The sequence below is a fragment of the Schistocerca gregaria genome, chromosome 6 (assembly GCF_023897955.1).
Source record: "Schistocerca gregaria isolate iqSchGreg1 chromosome 6, iqSchGreg1.2, whole genome shotgun sequence".
Lineage (NCBI taxonomy): Eukaryota > Metazoa > Arthropoda > Insecta > Orthoptera > Acrididae > Schistocerca > Schistocerca gregaria.
This window is the reverse complement of record NC_064925.1, coordinates 269,693,113-269,714,916: the sequence shown is the minus strand read 5'-3', so window position 1 is coordinate 269,714,916 and position 21,804 is coordinate 269,693,113. Positions and strand designations below refer to the sequence as shown.

The window sequence follows — 21,804 nt, the reverse complement described above, 5'->3', positions numbered from 1 at the left end:
GCACCAAATAATGATTTATTTAGTTTTATAGTCACAGTACATTAAAAATTATTCATGGTTTTTGCATTGAGTACCACTAGTGTTAGTATCACCCCAAGTTTGATTTCTTTTCGGTTTTTTACCGTGTCTATGAATGCAAACAGTATCATTACTGCTACATTGACCAACGATACTGTCCGTTGTTCAGTTAGTTAACTGAAATAGTCCCAATATATCCTGTAAAATTACTTGAGGTCTATATGACCCCAGTGGTATCCAGTGACACTAAAAACTCGTTGTAGGGAGAGGATTAAAGTGGAACTAAAGGTTCACTTCACCAGTTCTTAGTAAAGCAACTTTCTTGCACAGGTTCTGCAATGAGCATATACTTCAGATCTGTAGAAGGGATTCAATAATAGGTTGAAAATGATGTTGGTAACAGACACTCTGCCGTCAGCTAATCTTTATTTGTGACAGAAAATTGGGCATGTACACATGATCAGTTGAAACGTCACTATAGTTAAGGTTGCAAGGAAAAAATACCAGATTCAGGGTGAAAATTGTGGAATTAAATATCGGTTAACTTACTTAATACTGATTTACATATTCATTATATTTTACAATTTACTGAAAAAATCTTGGCAGGTGTGTGAGATCTTACATCAGTAGTCCATTAATAAAGTTATTGCTTACAAAGTCTGCGTACCAGTACGTACATTGGTTGGAGTACGGTGCTAATGACATTCCTAAATTGTTGTTTGTAGGTTATGTGTTGTCACGTGATGTGGAGCCCAGTGTAATTTACAGAAGGTCTTGAAATAAATTATCACAGTATAACACAGTCGTAATGTGTTTATATATCTGAAAATATCTGAATATTCTTGTGTTATGCCTAAAATAGTACTTTTGGTAGATTATCTGAGAGGCTACATTAAAATAAGATTGTAAAACATTATGTAGTCTTCAAATAAATTATCATGTTGAAACACAGTCATAATGTGTTAATCTATCTGAAAATACTTTTGCTATGACTAAAATAGTACTTTCGTTAGATTACCTGGCAGGCTACATAAAATCGGAATTTAAAACATTATGCATTGAAGTGATTTTCTCAGAGTAATAAAATACCCCTGCTCCAAGCTATGCACAAATATATTCTTCTAGACATCGATGTTAAACCACAACAAAACAGCAGCGAGTGTAGCAGTAGTGCCGATCCTTCTTCATTCACCCTTGAAATTTCGAAGAATGGTGAAGAATGAGTAAGAGATATTTAAGATCTGAAAAAGAAAATGTAGATTGTAAACAACTTAATGAATAAATAAATCACATTTCACCGGACTACTTTTTTGTATTTTATTGCTTCACGTAATACAAGTGCAAATAAACATTAAATTACTAGCATGTAGCCTCATCTTTCATTTTATGTCAGTGCTGATTGAGTGAGGCACAAATTTTAGAAACTATACAAATTTATATAAGAGAGCCGATATGTCAACGTAATTGTTTAGCAGCTCTGACAATAGTAGCCGACTCTAGCCCACATTGTTTAGAGTGTGCATTGTGGACCTCTCTGTTTATATTACTGACGTCCGATTTCTGCCCCCTTTTCATCATCATGACATCCCGAGCCACGATATTTCTCCACTGGCGTTACGTTAGCGGGAAATAGAATAAACAGAAGAAGGTAGCGGTGGGAAACTTTTTCAGCCAATCACAATTCTCCAATACCAAGATGTCCGAGTGAGAAAAATATTTCATTAAAATAAAACAGTCAATGACATTGCAGTATACATAGTTATTATTTTTGCCAAAGTGCACCATATTCAAAATTATCCACATTACTCCCCCAAGTTTCTTCAGCCACCATGTCCAAAAGTATAGAAATTCATCCAATCCGTATGTGACATACAGCAAACCAGTGCTTAACTGTATTGGTTAAAAACAGTCTTGGATGTAATTTCAGTTTTTTTTTTATTATTCTACGAGGCGCTTCGCCTTGTTTGGGTATCTTCAGCTTGTCTACATAGAAAACCGAGAACAAATACATCTATTTAAGAATCACGATCGCGTTGTGCAGACTTGAATTACCTAAAAGCATGTATAAACAGATCAAATATTGAAAGAGCAAATAACATGATTTGGTATTTCTTAGAAGAATCATTTAGTCGGTGTAGCCAAAGGGATTCGTCGAATATATCAGGCCAACATCGCCTTTGTTAAACTCAGTAAAAACTAGAAATATAAAATAGTGAAATCATTACCTTTTGAATATGGACGCGTTCACAGGTGTGAGTAACATGCGTGATGATTAAAGCTTCATTCGATGACAGTAGTGTGTACGTTGTTGTGTGAAAGAACTATATTTGATATGTTGAAGAGATCATAAATTTGATGGTGCAGTGATTTTCCTAACGTAGATATTATTCACAGTTGTATAGGTAGGATAGACTTGTACAATTTGTTTGTACTGATTTGAAACTAAAAGTCTATTATGACGATTCAGTGATACTCTGTGTTTATATTTGGTCATTACATTCAATGTAACACTGAATTTTTCTGTGTTTGTGAAGGTATATCTGTAAAATGTATAGTAATTAACTCTTCTACAAGTGATCGTGGTGGACACGAACTTTAAAATATCACTTAATGGTATACTGAAATTAACTGTTTGGCTGGTTATAGCTCGTTGCACTCTGCGACAACGCTGTAATAGATTGTGGCTGCTCGACATGACAACGCAATCAGTTGTGCCACTAATACACAACAATCCAGTCGGAAATCTTAATACCTGTTTTCGCAGAAAGGAAGAGACGTTGTTCTAGCAGTTCAATGGCGGGAAGGCGATACAAATGTGTGTCGAGGCAATTGAAACCTTCAGAAGTTAATGAAATGCAATCTTAAGTGTGGTGGCATCATCTACAGTGAAACCATGATACCGTGCTATGTCATCACGCTACTATCTCAGAGTAGAGAGGTAGTATCACGGCAACGTGGCTTCTAATGTGACAGAACGCGGCTATTACTGCTGCCTGAGACAGTTTGCAGGACGTGGATTGTGGGCTCAAATTACTAGTTAATGAAAATCGTCTGGAAAGGATGAAACTGCAGGAACTGGAAGTGGGAAGGTAAACTGGAATAAAAAAGACGCAAGTAAGATGAATAAGATCAGGTTCACTACTATGACATAAGAAAACGAGGCCATTTGGAGGAAAGGGGATTTCTTTAGAGAGGCGGTGATACCCATAAAACTGGGCGAGCTTCCTAGATTTCCAGAGGCCATCAATTCGTAGAACCAGTGCGGTCACAGTTCGCGGTGCTGAACCAAACTACAGTCAGTACACCAAAACAGAACAGCTGTTTCCCATCGTCTGCCTGTCCTGTTACTGTCAGCCACATTCGCAGCTGTTACGAAATCTTCAGCCTTTTGGTTGAGAGGGGATCAACAGCATCAGGACCAACATGAGCAGCTTCTCTACTGTACGTGGTTTGTACGTATCGTTGAGTGTTGTCCAAACTTCCTTCTCATTGTTAAGATACCTCTCTAAATCTTACTAGTTTATCCTTTAGTGCAGTTTGCCACAGTTTAAGTCATTAGCGTCACGATATTCACTTGCTTCTATGACCTTTACGAATAGTAAATACGCATTCAGTGGCATCTTATTTACACGAATCTAACGCGCCATCTAATGTAATATGTACCCTAATTTTAAAATGAAATGATTAAAAAAGAGTTTATTGGCGCGTCACTGGAAGGCCAAATTTATTCTAGACTACATGAACTACCAAAACAACAAATATTTTTCAGTGACGCATTGGTATGTGACAGTCATTACTAAAAAACAACGTCTAATTTGACTAACACGTAAAGTACAGACGAACGTACTATAAATTACGGCCGTTACTCATCATTATTCACCAGCATTAGGTAAAACTGGTGGATCGTTAATGATGGATTGGCATGGGAGAGATCGCAATTTAAGGCACTAATAGAGCTGTGCCTAATGTTGGATACAAATAATATCGCTCGGTTTTGTCTGAGAAGAGCATTTGGATCATAAATCATGAATTTCAGCTCCCCATCAGACTTGCTTCCAAGAAATTGGTTCAACAATCGGAACTATTCCTGAAGAACAAGAAGACAGACCAAGACAACATAGAGAAAGAATTTAATGTCAATTAAAACAATGTATTTATGAAAGTGAAAGTTCAGAAGTTGGAGGGGGAAAAAGAAGAGGGTGATTGTTATGAGGAAGATGATGAGGAAGTAGAAGAGATTGTGATGAAGAAGAAAAAGCTGGTGATTAGAGTAAAGAAAATGAATGCATGATTGGAAAGTGCCGATCAACAAACCACCAGCAGATGTCAGCTCTACTCACCTGAATGACCCAAATGAACTACTAGAGCGATTATTTTTCTTGCTAACTTTAAGAATGATAGCTAACAATTCACATGATGATGATATGGGATCTAATGAAAATTAACTTCAAGAATCATTAGCCGGGCAGTAGGGTACTCGCGTGTTGTCAATCTTTGACTTACTGCAGTGACAGCTGGTGTTATGAATATGGATTCAGTTGAGAAGAGAGAAAGTTTTAGTAGAAACTGCGTACAGAACGAATATCAGTGGGAATTTCCATGCACAAAATTTCACGGCATACTAAATAACGTGCTTCATAAGAGGGTTGCTCGGAAAGTAAGGAACGATCGGTCTCTAAATGGAAACCACAGTGAAAATCCGATGACGTTCAGCACATGTGTCTCGGGCAGTGTCTCTCGTTTGCCTGTCGATCGCGTTACGTCGTTATTTTTAGTTCTGAGCACATAAAGATAATATGTAGAATAATAGTGTCTCCCACCAAGTACGAGGGCGGGTGAGAAATTTCGCCTGAAGCTATGCAGCCAACATTACACAATTGTCTTGCGTTTTCAGCCTCATTCTGCAGGGGCAATGAAGATGCCCTTGCATCGTTTTCAATTGGAAATGTTTGATTACCCACAATACAATCCGTAATTGTCTCCCTCTGATTTTCATCTCTGCTCACATGAACTGCTGGCAATGAAGACAAAATTTTGGGAGAGACAACGAGCTGTAGGCCAGCGTAGAGAATTGGAAGTTGTAGCTAACGTTTGCAAATAACAGTTTTGATTTTTACTGTGGATTCCATTTCACGACCTATCGTTCCTTACCTTCTGAATATCCCTCATATTTAGTTTGTCGACATTCTGTCATGCGAAAAAATATAACGTTGAGCGACACTGAAATTCGAAACATTGTAAGGTGTATAATGGTGTTCAGGGTGACGAGCGTCTGCAGTTAATTGCAAAGTTAAAAGAATCCTTCGGCAGTGAGGTAATTCCGGTTGTCTGAATTAATCTTACGTCAACTATTAATATCAATCAAATTATATTACAATTGGATCTACCTGACGCTTTTATTTCTGGGAATATGAAGCTACAGAAAGGTGCAATGAGGGCAGGCTTTAGAACTGCCCATTTAATTGCTTTGGATCTTCGACCATTCTCCACTGGGCCGTTTGTGAAAGACTGCCTCTACATTTGCTACTGAATCCATACGTCCTCTGAGTTCAGTACAATTTCATGCACTACGTCTCTCTAGACATACGATTGCACTCAGTATAGAAGACATAAGTGTAGATGTTCAACGACAGTTACCGGTGAGAGGGCAGCAGTGCTTTACATATTCTCTGTGCCTTGATGAAAGTACCGACTTTACTGATACAGCGCAATTGGCTACATTCGTCGGAGAGGTAGATACAGATTTAAATATCACAGAAAAGCTTCTACATTTAGTCCCCATGAGAGACTCATTTACCGGCGAAGATATATTTAGTGCTGTTCAATATTCTGCTACGAAATTGAATTTTCCGTGGAATAATCTCGTGTCCGTCGCCACTGATGGAACCCAAATATTGCTGGCTATAACGCTGGATTCGTGGGACGTCTAAAAACAGATTACAGAACAGCAGTTTCACCCAGTTCGTTGCGTAATCAAGATGCATTTTTGCGGAATTTTGTGTAATTTTAAACGGTTACGAATGTCGTTGCTAGGACCGTAAATTTCTGCAGGACTAATAACAGAGACCTTCGCGATATAATGGATTCATTGGACTCTGACTTCAATGACATAACCTACTTTTGTTAGGTAAGATGTCTGAGTAGTGGTAAAATCGTTGAAGGTTTTCTCCTTTTCCTTCAACAGGTAGATCTGTTTATGGATATGAAGGCTGGTTCCTGAGCTTTCTTATCGTCAATGGGTTGTTAACGTAGCATTTGTTACCGACAGAACGAGTGTCTTGAATAGTCTCAATGCTTCGTTGCGGGAAAAATGTAAGCTAATTATATCTCTGTTTTCGAAAATTCGCCCAACGCAAATGAAACTGCAGATGTAGAGAGGCAGTTCTAGGATCGTAATTTCACACATTTTTCCGACTGTACCGCGTTCGCAGTTAATGTTAATAATGACCTTATTGCATCATTTATTCAGTCTCTCAGTAATTTGGGTGTGGCATTCGCAAAACGATTCGAGGATCTTCGGTCACTTGAGCCAGAATTTGATATCTTCACGTTACTATGCTCGGTGGATTTCAGAACTGTGTCGGCACTGGTGTAATTAAATCAGATAGATCTGAAACGTGACCGCTTCACAAACGAGAAGTTTAGGTGAATGACATCATTCAGTTACATTCTTGGCTTCAACGGGATAGACTTTCGCAAATACGTAAGAAAGTGGCAACTGCAATGTTCCTGTTTGGTCCTACTTCTTTATGTGAAACCTTTCTCAACCCTAAAGCCCAGCAAATGGATACATAGACCACGAATGACAGGCATCCGAGGGCCGTTCTTCGATTGCACATCACAAGTTTTATTTGTCCCGACATTTTCTCGCTTGTTGCAAAATATGGGAATATTTTTTTCGACTCATCAGTCTTCTGGCTGGTTTGATGTGGCCCCCACGAGTTCCTCTCCTGTGCCAACCAATTCATCTCAGAGTAGGAAATACAGCCAGCGTCCTAAATTATTTTCTGCATGTATTCCAATCTCTGGCTTCCTCTACAGCTTTTGCCCTCTACAGCTCCCCTAGTAGCATGGAAGTCGTTCCCTGACGTCTTCACAGATGTAGTATCATCACCCTACCCTTCTCATTGTCAGTGTTACCCAAATACTCCTTTCCTCTTTGAGTCTGCGTAGAACCTCCTAATTTCTTACCTTATCAGTCCACCTAATTTTCAACCACATTTCATATGCTTCGATTTTCTCCTGTTCCAGTTTTCCCACAGTCCATGATTCACTACCATACAATTCTGTGCTCCAAACGTATATTCTCAAAAATGTCTTCCTGTAATTAAGGCCTCTGCTTGATAATAATAGACTTCTATTGGCCATGAATACTCTTTTTATCAGTGCTAGTCCGTTTTTGATGTCCTCCTTCCCCCGTCCGTCATTATTTAGGTGCCTAAATAGTAGAATTCCTTAACTTCATCTACTTCGTGGTCATCAATACTGCTGTAAAGTTACTCGCTCTTCTCAATTCTGCTACTTCTCATTAGTTTCGTCTTCCTTCGATTTCTTCTCAATCCATATTCCGCACTCATTAGAATGTTCATGCTATTCAGCAGGTCACGTAATTCTTCGTCACTTTCACTCAAGAAAGCAATGGCAGCAGCGAATCGTATCATTGATGTCCTTTTATATTGAATTTTAATCCCACTCCAAAATCTTCCTTTCATTTTCGTCACAGTCTTTTCGATGTACGGATTGAACAGCAGGGATGAAAGACAGCATCCCCGGTTTACACCCTTTTTTAGTCCTAGCCCTTCGTTCTTGGTCGTCCTCTCTTATTATTCCCTCTTGGGTCTTGTGCATGTTGTATATTATCCGCCTCTTCCCTTGATCTTCAGTCTTCAAAAGCTTTGTTAACTTCTGATTCTGATACTGTGTCTCCTATCTCTACTAAATCGCCTCCTGCTTCTTCTTCTATCACATCAGACAAATTCTTCCCCTCCAAGAGGCCTTCAAGTGTATTCTTTCCATCTATCCACTGTCTCCTCTGCATTTAACAGTGGAATTCCTGTTTCAGTCTTAATGGTATCACCCTTGCTTTTAATTTCACCGAAGGATATTTTGACAATCCTGTATGCTGAGTCATTCATTCCGACAATCATATCTTTTTCTATTTCTTCACATTTTTCATGCAACCATTGTGTATTAGCTTTCCTGCACTTCTATTTATCTCATTCCTCAGTAACATGCATTTCTGTATTCCTGAATATCCCTGAACATTTTTGTGCCTCCTTCTTTCTTTCACCAGCTGAAGCATTTCTTCTTCTACCCATTGTTACTTCGCAGTTATTTTCTTTGTACCTATGTTTTTGTTTCCAAATTCTGTGATTGCCCTTTTTAAGGATGTACATTCCTCTTCAACTCAATTGTCTACTGAGCTACTCCTTACTGCTGTATCTATAGCCATTAAGAAGTTCAACCTTATGTAATTATCTCTTAATACTTCCGTATCCCCATTTAATTTGTATTGATTCTTTCTGACTTATCTCTTAAACTTGGACTTGGGAAATACAGACCATAAGATACATAAATGGATACAGATGATCAGACAGGATGCTCACGCACGTGTCACCAGTCAGACTATTATCTAGACGTATCAGGGGTCCCATATCACTCCAACTGCTCACGCCCCACACCATTACGGATCTTCCAACAGCTTGAAAAGTCCGCTGCTGACATGCAGAATCCATGGTTTCATAAAATTGTCTTCTTACCCATACACGTCCATCTGCTCGACACAATTTGAAACTAGACTCCTCTGACCTGGCTACATGTTTCCAGTCATCAACAGTACAATGTCGATGTTGACAGGCCCAGACGAGGCGTAAAGCTTTGTGTCATGCAGTCATAAAGGGTACACGAGTGGACCTTCCGAAAACCCATATCGATGCTGTTTCGTTGAATGATACTTGTTGATGGCCCATTATTGAAACCTACAGCATTTTCGGAAAAGTTGCACATCTGTCACGCTGAACGTTTCTCTTCAGCTGTCGTTGGTCCCATTCTTGCAGGATCTTTTTCCGTCAGCAGCGAAGTCGGAGATTTGATATTTTACCGGATTCGTGATATTCACGCTACACTCGTGAAATGGTCGTTCGGGAAATTCCGCACTTCTCCGCTACCTCGCAGACGCTGTCTCCCATCGCTTGTGCACCGACTATAACGCCACGTTCTCAATTACTTAAATCTTGATAACCTGTCGTTGTAGTAGCAGTAATCGATCTAACGACTGCGCCAGACAAGTGTCTTATGTAGGCATTGCCGACAACATCGCCGCATTCTGCCTCTTTACATATCTCTAAACTTGAATACTTAAGCACTTATGGCTATACTAGTTTTTTTGTCGCTAAGTAATAAAACAGTATTGCGGTACATTTAACCTGCTGCCAATGATTTCTTATCACCGCAGGGCTGTGTTTTATATCCAGAATGTGCTGAACCTTATTTAATCGAAAACTGTGCAGACACACACACACACACACACACACACACACACACACACACACACACATACACACAAACATGTAACTGCGGGCAGCACCGTCACGTCTGCCCAGCTCGGGGCCAGAAAGATATGCGGACCCTGCAACGAACTTATTACGTCACACAAGTCGGGTTGTCCACCACATTTTGCGAACGCTCAGCTCCGTGCAGAGCATACAGGGAATCAATAGTTAACTGAAAAATGCCCACAAAAGGTTTTAATTTTCTCGGGCGCTATCGAAAACTTGCATACATTTGCACAATCAAGGATTATTAAATTTGTCTGAAACAGTTACTCAGTCCCCGCCCGAGACTGCTGCTGGAACTCGTAAGGCCTGCAATGTCACGTGCTGTGACGTACGCACCACGGCCTGTCTTTTTTGTGGGTCATGTGCCCGGCTTCACAGGCCAGTTTAAACTGGCGGCTCGTTGATCACCTCTGCGCTAACTGTGTGAATGTACTAGAATCATAGTCACTGCACGGAATTTCTGCCTGTTGCCACACTACAACCACCCCAACGCATTTCGCAGCGTATGATTTTATTTTCTCCCCTTTCTAACGCTCACTTCGTTCTATAACAATAACAAGTGTAGTGCGATATTGGTCGTTGTACATACGAGAGAACTCACTCACCGACACGAAGGACTCCCTGGAAAGAGGGAAGAATCCGGCGGCAGTGATGCACAGCGGCCGCTGAGACCTCAGCATAAGCAGCAGCAGCGATCGTTTGATGGACGTGGAGCATTCGTGTAGTGACGTCACCGCATCATATATCGCCAGCGTCAAATTCTCGCCCTGAAACACCACGCGAGACACGCTGTAATCTTACCGTATAAATAAAAAAATATAAAATAATGATGTGTAACCTTCCCGAACAGAAAATAAAAAATAAAAATAATTAAATTTGGATACCTAAATTGTGACTTAAGAAAACTGATAAATCTTAACTCATGAAAAACTGATAAATTTTGACGTAAACAGCGCTACGCCATGGCCCTGTGAAATCAGTCTGAATCTGTCCGTGAGAAGTAAACTGTCGCTAGAAAACGCCGTCTATATATCTGCTCGTAAATGGCACAGCTTAGTGCAATTCTGGCCTGTCCACTGATACTCGATAACGTTGGTCTAAGATCTGAATTACGAGATCAGCTGCACAGCTGGTCGTCTGATTACTACAGAACACGTGACTATGATCTGACAAAAATTCTGGAATATTTTAATTTAGATAAATGACAGGATCGGGACTGGCAATGACTTAAGGGGAAATTATACTTTTATAGTGGACTGGTAAAAACAATTATATTCTGAAATTTTTTTGCGTTATTGATAAAGATCTACAGTCCTTTATACGGGAAAATAGAATGTATTACAAATCTGGATCAAAAGAAAAGATTGAATAAATTCATATTAACATCTCACAAAAGTGACTTAACTACGCGCATGCCAATAAAGTAATAAAATTTACCTCACAATAGATGGTGGACTTAATTAGACTGTTGATTTTTCATTATATTAAGAACTATTCATTTGTTCATCATCATCATCTCATTCCATGGTATCATTTAACCCTACGGCAGATCACAATTATTATTCAGTTCGACATAATGAAATTTTACAACTTGTTCTGCACTGTGACTTTAACAACTACTGACTACAATGACTATAAACTGCGCTGGACCGGCGACAGACTACAACTACACTGTAGCAGCGAGCGACTGCAACTGCGGCAGAGACTGCTCTGACCTTCGACTTTATTGCACCTGTCTTTTGACAGGGGCCAAGACATTTTATGTCTCAGGCAGCGCCTGTGAATTGTCGTTTTAGCAAGTGAACTATACATTGAGATTACATTTGCTCCAGCAGCGTGGTGAAACCCTTAAGACGATAATATACCTCCTGCAGAGAAGTAAGGATCAGACACGACAGTAACTCAATATTACAAATCTACAGAAACATTTTAAGTGTACTAGTCTTCATTTATGATCCGAAAGACGACATATGTTGTGTGGTGAATGGTTCTTCGTGTAACTTTGTCACTTTATATTGTTCCTATTCTACATGTGAATGGTCCGCGACAGGAACGAATGTTAGATAGCCACCAATTGAGTTCGAATATCCCTACTTTGATATTTGTGGTCTATTTCCAAGCTAGGTAAGAACACTCTCGTAATTTTAACAGAAGATCACTTTGTGATACAAGAAGTCTGTCTTGTTTCCCATCTCTTATGGAGTTGTCTGAACATCTCCGTGACACTTTCGCGGCTACTAAGAGAACCAGAAATGCACTTTTATTCTTTGATTTTTCTTATTTACTCTAACGATATTGTCTGTTATGAATCAGAGACTAGGTACGAGTATTTAAGTGTCTGTAGAATGACGGTACTGTAACATGTCTCCTTTGTGAGTGGGTTGTTCCTTGATGGTTATTTCATTTGTAACATCACGTGTGATACGTTCGTAGTACAAAGTACTAGAAAAGGACTGGTTTGATTTGGCAACGTGTAGCTCTCAAGTTTCCGTAAGGAGTCTGTGTCCGGTGGGTGAGCGGGCTCTTGAAGGTGCACGAGTGGCTGCTGTGAGCCACGAGAAGAATAGGGTAACGCTGTCCAGCGAGCCGCTGAAGCTTGGAACTCCAGTGGCGGTTAGATACAATTGTATTGTTAAACGCTTGCTGACGCCGAGCAATACGACCACAGTCTGACTATGTTAAAACTAAATAAACAGTTACATCACAATAAAGAGACGAAATCAGTAAAAATATTACCACATATAAATACCAAATTCAGAGAGTTACTACCATTTGCGTGTAAAATTGTTGTACGACAAACCAGTGGATAGATACTGAAGTCAGATGTAAAATCACATTACTTGTCTTAGTACTGAACACGACCTGTTGTAAACGATTTATTTAATATTTACTACTGTAGTCCCAAGAAAAATAGTTCTCCACACATACAAGATAGGTCAGTATCAGCATGAATTATTTGTCCAATTATTCCAATTTTTTTCCATCGTTTAACAAGAATTCTAATAATTCAACGTCTATAAAACAGGCTTTTCGGTAGGAAAGTATGGCAGTGGCAAACTGAATAAAGTCGTGAGTGAGACTAGCTCTTGTCGTTCTATTCGCGATGATTAACGTATACCACCATTGATTTTTCCACAGTGTTTAACGTTTAAGAAAGCAGTATCCTCTTGCAAATTGTCTAAACAAGATATTTATACATACTTGAAGCATAGAACAATTGGAAAGGGTGGACTAATCACAATGGTGGTCGAACCCCTAGTTGCTCACTTGACTGTATTACTTGTCACGTGACAGGCGACTAGAGCAAGGTTTGTTGTCCTTTGGTGTTCATGTCTGGTTTATTAAGATGGTTGCTAAGGTGTAAGTGACCTGTGAGACGTACAGGTAAAAGTTATTGTTAAGAGGTATTTGAAGAGAGAGCGCTATAGTAACTGTCAGGTCACTAAGTTTGCCTAGGTGAATTGTTTATTGTAAATTTATAGTCCTGAATGCACTTATATAACTGTAATAATTTAATTCAGTTTGACTAATCTGGGTACAGTGCACAACGCCATGGCCTTACTTTCATTGGTGTCTGTGAATATTTTGCTTAATTTACTAGAAGACTTAACTGATGTCCTGTATCTTTAGGTACACGAAATCATTTGCAGAAAAGACTTGGTTAGAAAATGAAATAAAATCGCTTTACAATAAGAAACTCATGCTTAATAGGATGTTATATGATTTACATCTTGAGTTATCAGCTTTTATTAACAACCCAACAGTGATGATCAACATAATACAAAAAATTGAACACATCACAGCAAGAACACTGCAATGCACACACAACAAACATGAACGAAAAATCAAAACACTCACTAATAAAAATAACCATAGAGGAAAGTATGACAAAGTGCAACACACCCATCAGCACAAATTTCACCCAAAATTAATAAATCTCACAGACACAGAATTAACTGAGAAAGAAACACAGCTATTAGACAAAGGACTCAAACACAACATCAGCACTAAAATAGATAACCACTACATAGAAAATTTGATTGTAGAAACAGAAAGCATCCTGGCAGAGGAAGAGAAAAATGAAAATAACACTATAAATATTGGACTAACACGAGAACTAGTGAAGAAATAAATAAATAACATAATCACCATGTCAAAGAAAGAGCAAAACAGTAAACTTCAAACAGAAAAAAACACCACTAACAAATTAAAAGAAAAACTGCAAGCTAACAACATCATAGTCACAAGAGCTGACAAAGGGAACAGCACAGTACTGATCAATAATGAACACTATATAGAATAAACTATGGATTTCATCTCTTCTAACAATATCACAAAACTAAAATCTGATCCAACAGCACGTTTCCAGACATACATAAAAAACAACCTCAGAGAGATCAGACACATACTTACAGATAAACAAAAACAACATATCACACAGAAGAACCCAAAAGCACCAACACTCAGAAGCCAACCCAAGGTCCACAAACCCCACATTCCATTGAGGCCTGTTATTAATTTCATGAATGCACCATCATACCATGTGGCAAAACACATGAACAAAATCATAATGCAACACTATGAAATCAAAAACAGCAGAACAGTGAAAAACACAAATGAACTCATAACACATATAAAAGACTTACACATCCCACAAACAGCATCACTCATCTCTTTTGACATAGAGAACATGTACACCTCAATACCCACTGCAGACCCAATAAAACTAATTGAAGAAAACTTCCTAACACACAACAAACTGCCTGTAGACAATATTAATGAAATAACAAAAACCCTCAAAGTAATCACATCCCAAAATTACTTCCAATTTGAAAAGGAATTTTACTTACAAGAAGATGGGCTCCCAATGGGATCCCCAATTTCAGGAACACTAGCAAACATATTCGTCAACTACATAGGAAACACAATCTTCGATACAGTCATCACAAAGAAAGGATACAAAATTGTTTACTGGTACAGATACGTAGATGACATAATCTGTATGATAGATGAACCAACAGAGAAAATTGATAAACTTCATACAGATATAAACAACATACATAAAAATATTCAATTTACCATAGAAAAAGAAACACAAGAGCAAATACATTTCTTGGATATAACAATAAAGAGAGAGAACAATAAACACACATTTGACATTTTCAGAAAGCCTACAGCAACAGACATAATCATACATGCTTCATCCAACCACCCACAAAATCAAAAATTTGCGGCCCTATGACACATGTTACACAGGCTAAATAACATCCCACTCAGCAAAGAAAATTATGAAAAAGAGTTACAAACAATACAACTTGTAGCCACTAACAATGGTTACAGCACCCATATAGTACAAAACCTCAATTAAAAAATTAAAACACAACTAAAGAAAAATCAAGTCAAGCAGAGATTACAGAACCCCACAAACACTACAGCACACACAGAAACACAAAACAATAACACTCATGACATGAATAACAGAAAAAATGGTATACTCTCACATAGAAACATAAAACAACACACAAGATAGCAAATATATTAAAGAAACAGGGATTACAAATAGCCTACAGAACAAGAAACACACTCCAATCACATTTAGAAACAACAGAAAAACCAGACAAATACCAAGGAGCAGGTATATACCAGCTAGAGTGCCAAGAATGTAAAGCAGTATATCTGGGGATGACAAGCAGGAACTTTAAAACTAGGTATAAAGAACATATAAGAAGTTGGAAATATGAGAACAGTCATTCTACCTTTGCCGAACACCTGATAAAACATGGACATGAACCATCCAACATGGAATGTGACATGACAGTTATCAGAGTGAATAATCACAACAAAAACCTCCTGACATTGCAAGAAAACTTCCACATACAAAGAGCCATTTGCAATGGAAAAGAAGGCACTCAATGACCAAATCCATACAAACAATAACTCGCTGATCATGCTAGCCACCAAAACAATAACAAACTGAAGTGCAACCAGGATAAATAATTATTGAATATCCTTCCCCTCTTCTTTCTCTCTCTCCCTCATACCCCCCCCCCCCCCCCATACACACACACATACTCACAGACAAACACATGAACCCACAGATTAAAGGAAAAGTAATGGACTCAGTAAATTACACACACACACAAAAACTCATACCCAAAAAAAAGTGAGAATTGCACACACACACACACAGACACACAACAAATGAAAACCACAAAACACAACAGAAGCAAAAGACAAACACATAACTACCGTTGGCAACACTAAACACTGCAAATACACATATGTTGATCGACAAATGGCAGTGAAAGTGAAATGTGATGTGACAAATGGCTAAACAACACTTGATTCGGCTAACTGGAGCATGAAGACCAGCAAATACATCACCAGAAACACATATATGTGTTAGCAGCTCTGGAAATCCTAAGTAAAACGAAATATACATCATTTTATGGAACTTGTGCTACAAAAGTTGCTTCTAACCTAAAAATCCCGACAAAATGTAATATATCAACAGATTATATCTAGCAGATAATACGCTTAATGTATATATAAAAAGAAACATGTATTTCAGGCCACTGATGATGCTTCCCAAATAAATGAAGCGAAACGCGTATGGCAACAAACAAACTGCCTTCATTTAGTTGCATAGACGGCACATACCTCCACGAACTTAATTAATAGTCTACATTAGTGCAAAATTTGAAGAAATTTGTGCTTGATCTGAATAAATTGATATTCAGTCTTAGCCCTGTTGTTAGATATACCATTATCCTGATGACTCATTCCTTTCTTACCTATTTTATTACTTTATTTAATAATACTTATGTGGTTTTGTAAAATATTCACGGATTTTCCGTTGGTCAGGCCATACGAATAATCGATGTTTCAACCAACAGTGCACAACCGAACCCCAAGTCGTACACTAATTTAAGGCTGTGTAATTGGTGCTCAGATAGCAACAAATTGATCTTAACTATCAATTTTGCAAGATTTATCAGTTGCCAATAGACCAGGTAAGTTGAAGTTGTTCGCTCTCGTTCAGGATTGAGAAAATGTAAATAGTCCTATTCCACAGTCAATTCAGTCTGGCATATGCCTAACCTGAGATTAATTTTACTTCTTTGTTCCACTTTAAATCGCTCCGTACGCATACTCGTATATGGTTTATGGATGTGATGGTTGTATGTGTTACGGTATTCAGCCTGGCAGCATCTGCCTTGTGGCCGCTAATGCCTGTATTTGTCATGATACTCACTACTTGTCCAGCATTATTTCTTGGTAAGAGGTCAAGTATGCTTTCGCAACCATTTGCGTCTCGAGTTGGCTCATGAACTAATTCTTCAAAATAATTTTCTGAGAGAGCATTCAGTACAATTTCGGATGACGTTTTATGCCTTCCGCGGTATTTTGCCAGCATATCGAGGGGAGATTGAAGTCGCCACCGACTATAATTGTATGAGTGGGGTACCTATTTGAAAGGAGCGTCAAGTTTTCTTTGAAGTGTTCACCAATTATATCTCCTGAGTCGGTGGGGGGTAGGGGGGCGGTCGGTAAAAAGATCGAATTAATAGTTTAGTCCGTTTGTCAGGTATAGCCTCTATCCATATTATTTCGCAGGAACTATCTACTTCAATTTCACTACAAGACAAACTACTTCTGACAGTAATAAATACTCCACCACCAACTGTATTTAATCTATCATTTCTAAACACTGTTAGACTGAAAAAATTTCCGCCGAAATTATTGCCAACATTAGTCAGCTTTCTGAGCCTACAACTATTTGAACTTCAGTGCTTTCTATTAGGGCTTGGAGCCCTTGTTCTTTCCCAACACAGCTATGACAATTTCCAACTACAATAAAGCTTGGTGCAGAGGTTGGGAAAATAACTAATCCATTGCTGATGACATTCTGTGTACTGACAGAAGAAATCCTCGTACAATATCAGGAGACAGCAGTCTGTCTTGAGAAATTAAATTACCAAGGTCGATCGGCCACAAGCAAATGACGTTGTAATGGGTGACGGAACGTGCATACATGATTTTTGTGCATGGACAAGTAGATGGAGGCAGCAGAAAAGCGGAAAGTTTGTACAGGACGAAAGACCAGGCTCATACCATGATTCGAAGACCGTTCCAACGATTAAATGAAAGAGGGCAATTGGTACCAACATGAACCACATGGACTCGCGACGAAGACGATACAATACTTGCTCGATTGAGTGAGGCACCTTCGATCAGTACTCGATCAGTTGCCCGGGCAATGAATATTTTGCAGAGTACTGGTTACTTTTCCACTGTTACTGTTCCATCAAAGACAGTCACAGCGGTCATGACTGGACGTATGAGAATCCCCACGTTACCGCACTGAAGGGCCATCTGCACAATCAGTCAACGGGAGGGCAGCCATAGTCTGTGACTCTATACTGGGCCCGGCTCTTCTTCCTCCCCACTTAAATACACCAGTGTCCGCAGTGTTTACGAGAGACATGTCCAGAGCACAGAGTTTTTTGTTACATTTATTGTGACTTACAAGCTCATCTCATCTAAATAACCCTTCTGAGCTTTGTTTATACGTCACCTGCAGTGACACCCATGTCTTTGATTAAAGACAGAGCTGACACATTCGCAGATACCCTGTTGTCCTCTGGTTTATAACAACCTGAATTGTCACATAATCACTGGATTTCCATCTGATAAGCTGGCAGAGCATGCCTACTATGTACCTGATCAGAAGAGCATATTCACAAGCGGTAATTACTTTCAGTTATTCATTTTAGTGTCAGTTCTAGACACCACATATTGGAAACGAGACATTTCTTCGAGCATCCTAAAGGCTACGACCAGTTTAAGATTAGAAAAATGATAGAAATGAAAAATTTATTCAGGCCCATTAAATAATTCCTCATGAAACGCATCAAATTCATATCATTTATCAAAGTACAAACAGTTCCACACGATCAGGAAAACGATGATTACTTCCACGTTACTGAAGGTGTTTCATTTAAATCACAAATATGACTCAAAGATGAGCACACCAGCTTTGAAGTAGCTGCGTGTTTGGAACCCGAAAGAACAACGCAATCACCCAATAACAGTCATCGCTGTAACAGGAACAAATGGAGTGCTCTCTACCTGAACCATGCCCTAAAAACTTGTATTTCTTTCCGTATCAGTCTTTAATTTGTTCCTTTTGCTTCACTGCCTTATTTACACGAGTTCATTTTTAACACATGGTTCAAATGGCTGTGAGCACTGTGGGACTTAACATCTGAGGTCATCAGTCCCCTAGAACGTCGAACTACTTAAACCTAACTAACCTAAGGACATCACACACATTCATGCCCGAGGCAGGATTTGAACCTGTGACCGTAGCGGTCTCGCGGTTCCAGACTGTGGTACCCAGAATCGCTTGGCCCCTCAGGCCGGCCTTTTTTAACATCTGGCTTTATTATTTTTTATTCCAGTTTATTCATGTTCTACTTTGGTTGTAATTTTTCTGCTGGTCTTTTTGTTGAAGTAACTGACTACAGAAAAAGATTTTATCTTCCTCATTAGGTGTGGCTTTTACTGTAGAAACTACTGCCATAACATACCACTCTTTCAATTATCTTTGTGTTTTAGGTCTAATACTTCCAAATAATATATTTTAATATCCTAATATTACGTAATATTATGCTTAAAGAGCTCATCTGCTTTTTAAACAGCCGCAAAACCAAACCCCCATGGGTCACTGAAACAGTAAAAAGTATAAAAAAGGACTGGAGTTAGTACGGGTATAACAGAACAGAAAACACTTTTTATATAAGCAGCAAAAAAGATGAGATTTCAGAAAATAAAAACATCAGGGAATGGGACCCTGGAACAAAAGGAATGATACCCTTCAAGAATGAAGTAAGTCCTGGAGCACAGAAAATTAAACAGAAAGACACATGGCCATATTGACTTACAGCACCTTCCTAAAGGTTTACTGGAACAAATGAATGTTATATGTAATATGAATACCCTTATTACTGTTATATTACTTGAGGAACAATTTAGAACTTTATTATTTGCCTCGAACATTTTAAAAATGAGTTCTCCGCTAGCGGAAACATGTGCGAAAAGTGTGTTGCACATAACTATAAAAAACCCACACCGTACGAGGTGAACTACATATTTATGCAAATCAGATTGCACAAATAAATCTTCTACTAAAATCTAATGAAAGACACCAGATCCCAATGTATCATGGTGCTGTTGTAAAGTAGCTGACACACAGAATGCAACTCACCTCTGACATCAGTTTGTCTCCGAACCAGCAGTAGAGCCAGAGCTCACCAAATATTGCTAACATGTAGCCGCAGATCTTCCAAGTTTCTCGTGCTCCTTGAACGCTCTGCAAAATACGTAAACACAAAAACTGAAGAATTACAGGAAATATGTGGACCCGTGCGGGCAACAGTTGAATTTTCCTCCTCCGGTGATCCGTCTCCAGTAATGAACAGAGGAAACCGGAAATATGTATATACATCTCCAACCATGTCATCACATGACGAAATTGTATCTATATTCTATTTTCGAGGAAGTTTTATTCCCGACTGCACCACGTCCTCATGTGGAAGTGAATACAGCACACAACCATTCTACTAGCGAACTGGATGGTTACAGTTATAGTGGTTTTGTTTCTCGTTACCATCAAAAGTATTGTCTTATCCGGAGTTCAGAAGCTGACACTGATAAATGTTAATTTGTAGGTGCAACACGATACTGACATTTTATAGGTGTAGTCAGAATAGTTAATTTACTGTTGTGGTAGGTAATTGGTTTTCTACTACAAATAATACTACATAACGCACGACTTTCTGTTGAGTAAGGAAAACGTTAGGATTTATGATCACTCTCCTTAAAGCAGGTGTTCACGAGGCAGGCTTCACACTACAATGTAGCGCCTATGAAAGGCAGAAGTTCTCTGTTTATTCTTGGTTACTCAGCGTTACTTAACATATTGTGTACAGTTTCACAATAATCTATCGTATATATGAAATGCTCTTAGTTTTTGGTTCAGAAATTTTATATTGCTAATCTTTCACACTTAAATTAATTAAGTAAAATTATTTTGTGTGTTTATCATTTGAAGTAGAGGAGAAAAGCTCATACGTACATGTGTCTGGAAGTTGTGTGGGTGCGACGACAACAAATAGTCCCGAAACGCAGTACAGAGGTGCATGTCATCTATGCCACAGCAGATGTTCACAATGGCCTCTATGAGATGCAGGTCGTAAGGATAGTAACGATTGTTATTCAGGGTACACATAACCGTACTTTGGCTTACACTATGCTGGCGGTCCACTTGCCTGGGGCTTGCACTAGGGCTCGTCACAATATCCCGTAGACTGAGTCCTTCAAGTGTGATGCGCCAACAGTACGCCAATTCCCTGAACGTTCGTTTGTCTGAAAGGACCCATCATCACAGAAACGCTTAAAAAGGGGTTGAAATGATGTGTGATGTGATTAGTGTCTGTGAGGATATTTCTTTGGTACAGCACTGCTGCCTCTCGAGCATTTCCATCTGCTCGGGCATACACAAATATCATCTCAGATTGCTCCCGACATGAATACCGGACACAGTACGCTGCATCAATCACACAGCCTACAACACGTTATGAGCACACAAATGTGGTCAGAAAAACATTCATTCGTCAGCGCCACATATCAGGTCTATAACGCATTTCCGGACTTTTTCTTCCTCCATTTCTGGTCACGAATCCGTAGCAGCAGTTTGTTGGTTTTTAAATGTTCACCCTATATGATTCCCTGAATGAGATCAGTTTATTTCAGTCAAAATTCTTTGTTGTCCATTGTACAACTATACATTCACGTTACGTAACTGACCCCTTTTCCGATTAGATGTTTCTTCTGGATTCACACATGAACTTCGAGTAAATATAGATCAGAGGCAGAAATCAAATTTTAAACATTCTTCACGAAAGTAAATCTGATTCTCAGCGATGTGTTATGCCACAGAAAAGAAAAGGAGCTGTGTGATAGAGAGAAACAATCAACACTGTAAGTCGGCTGCATAAACGAACGCGAGTTACTGCATCAGTATCAAACGCCAGGCACAAGTTTCACATTCAGCAGAACTTCTGCTGTGAGAATTGAGACAGAGATATGTTTGTTAGCTCTGGTTACGTTAAGCAAAAAGAAATATGCAGGACACCACAACACTTAACAGAGACTAGACAGTGCA

The 21,804-nt window shown here is 38.9% G+C and overlaps 1 protein-coding gene across 1 annotated transcript; it reads right to left on the bottom strand.

Moving 5' to 3' along the window:
* Positions 1-425: 425 nt before the first annotated feature.
* On the bottom strand, positions 426-21,303 carry LOC126278223 (odorant receptor Or2-like). Its single transcript, XM_049978203.1, has 3 exons — positions 19,846-21,303; positions 10,181-10,342; positions 426-1,259 (listed from the first exon to the last, which is right to left on the bottom strand). Exons 1-3 carry the CDS (start codon positions 20,098-20,100, stop codon positions 1,203-1,205), a joined length of 474 nt encoding a protein of 157 aa, XP_049834160.1. The 5' UTR covers positions 20,101-21,303; the 3' UTR covers positions 426-1,202.
* Between the last annotated feature and the right edge of the window lie 501 nt (positions 21,304-21,804).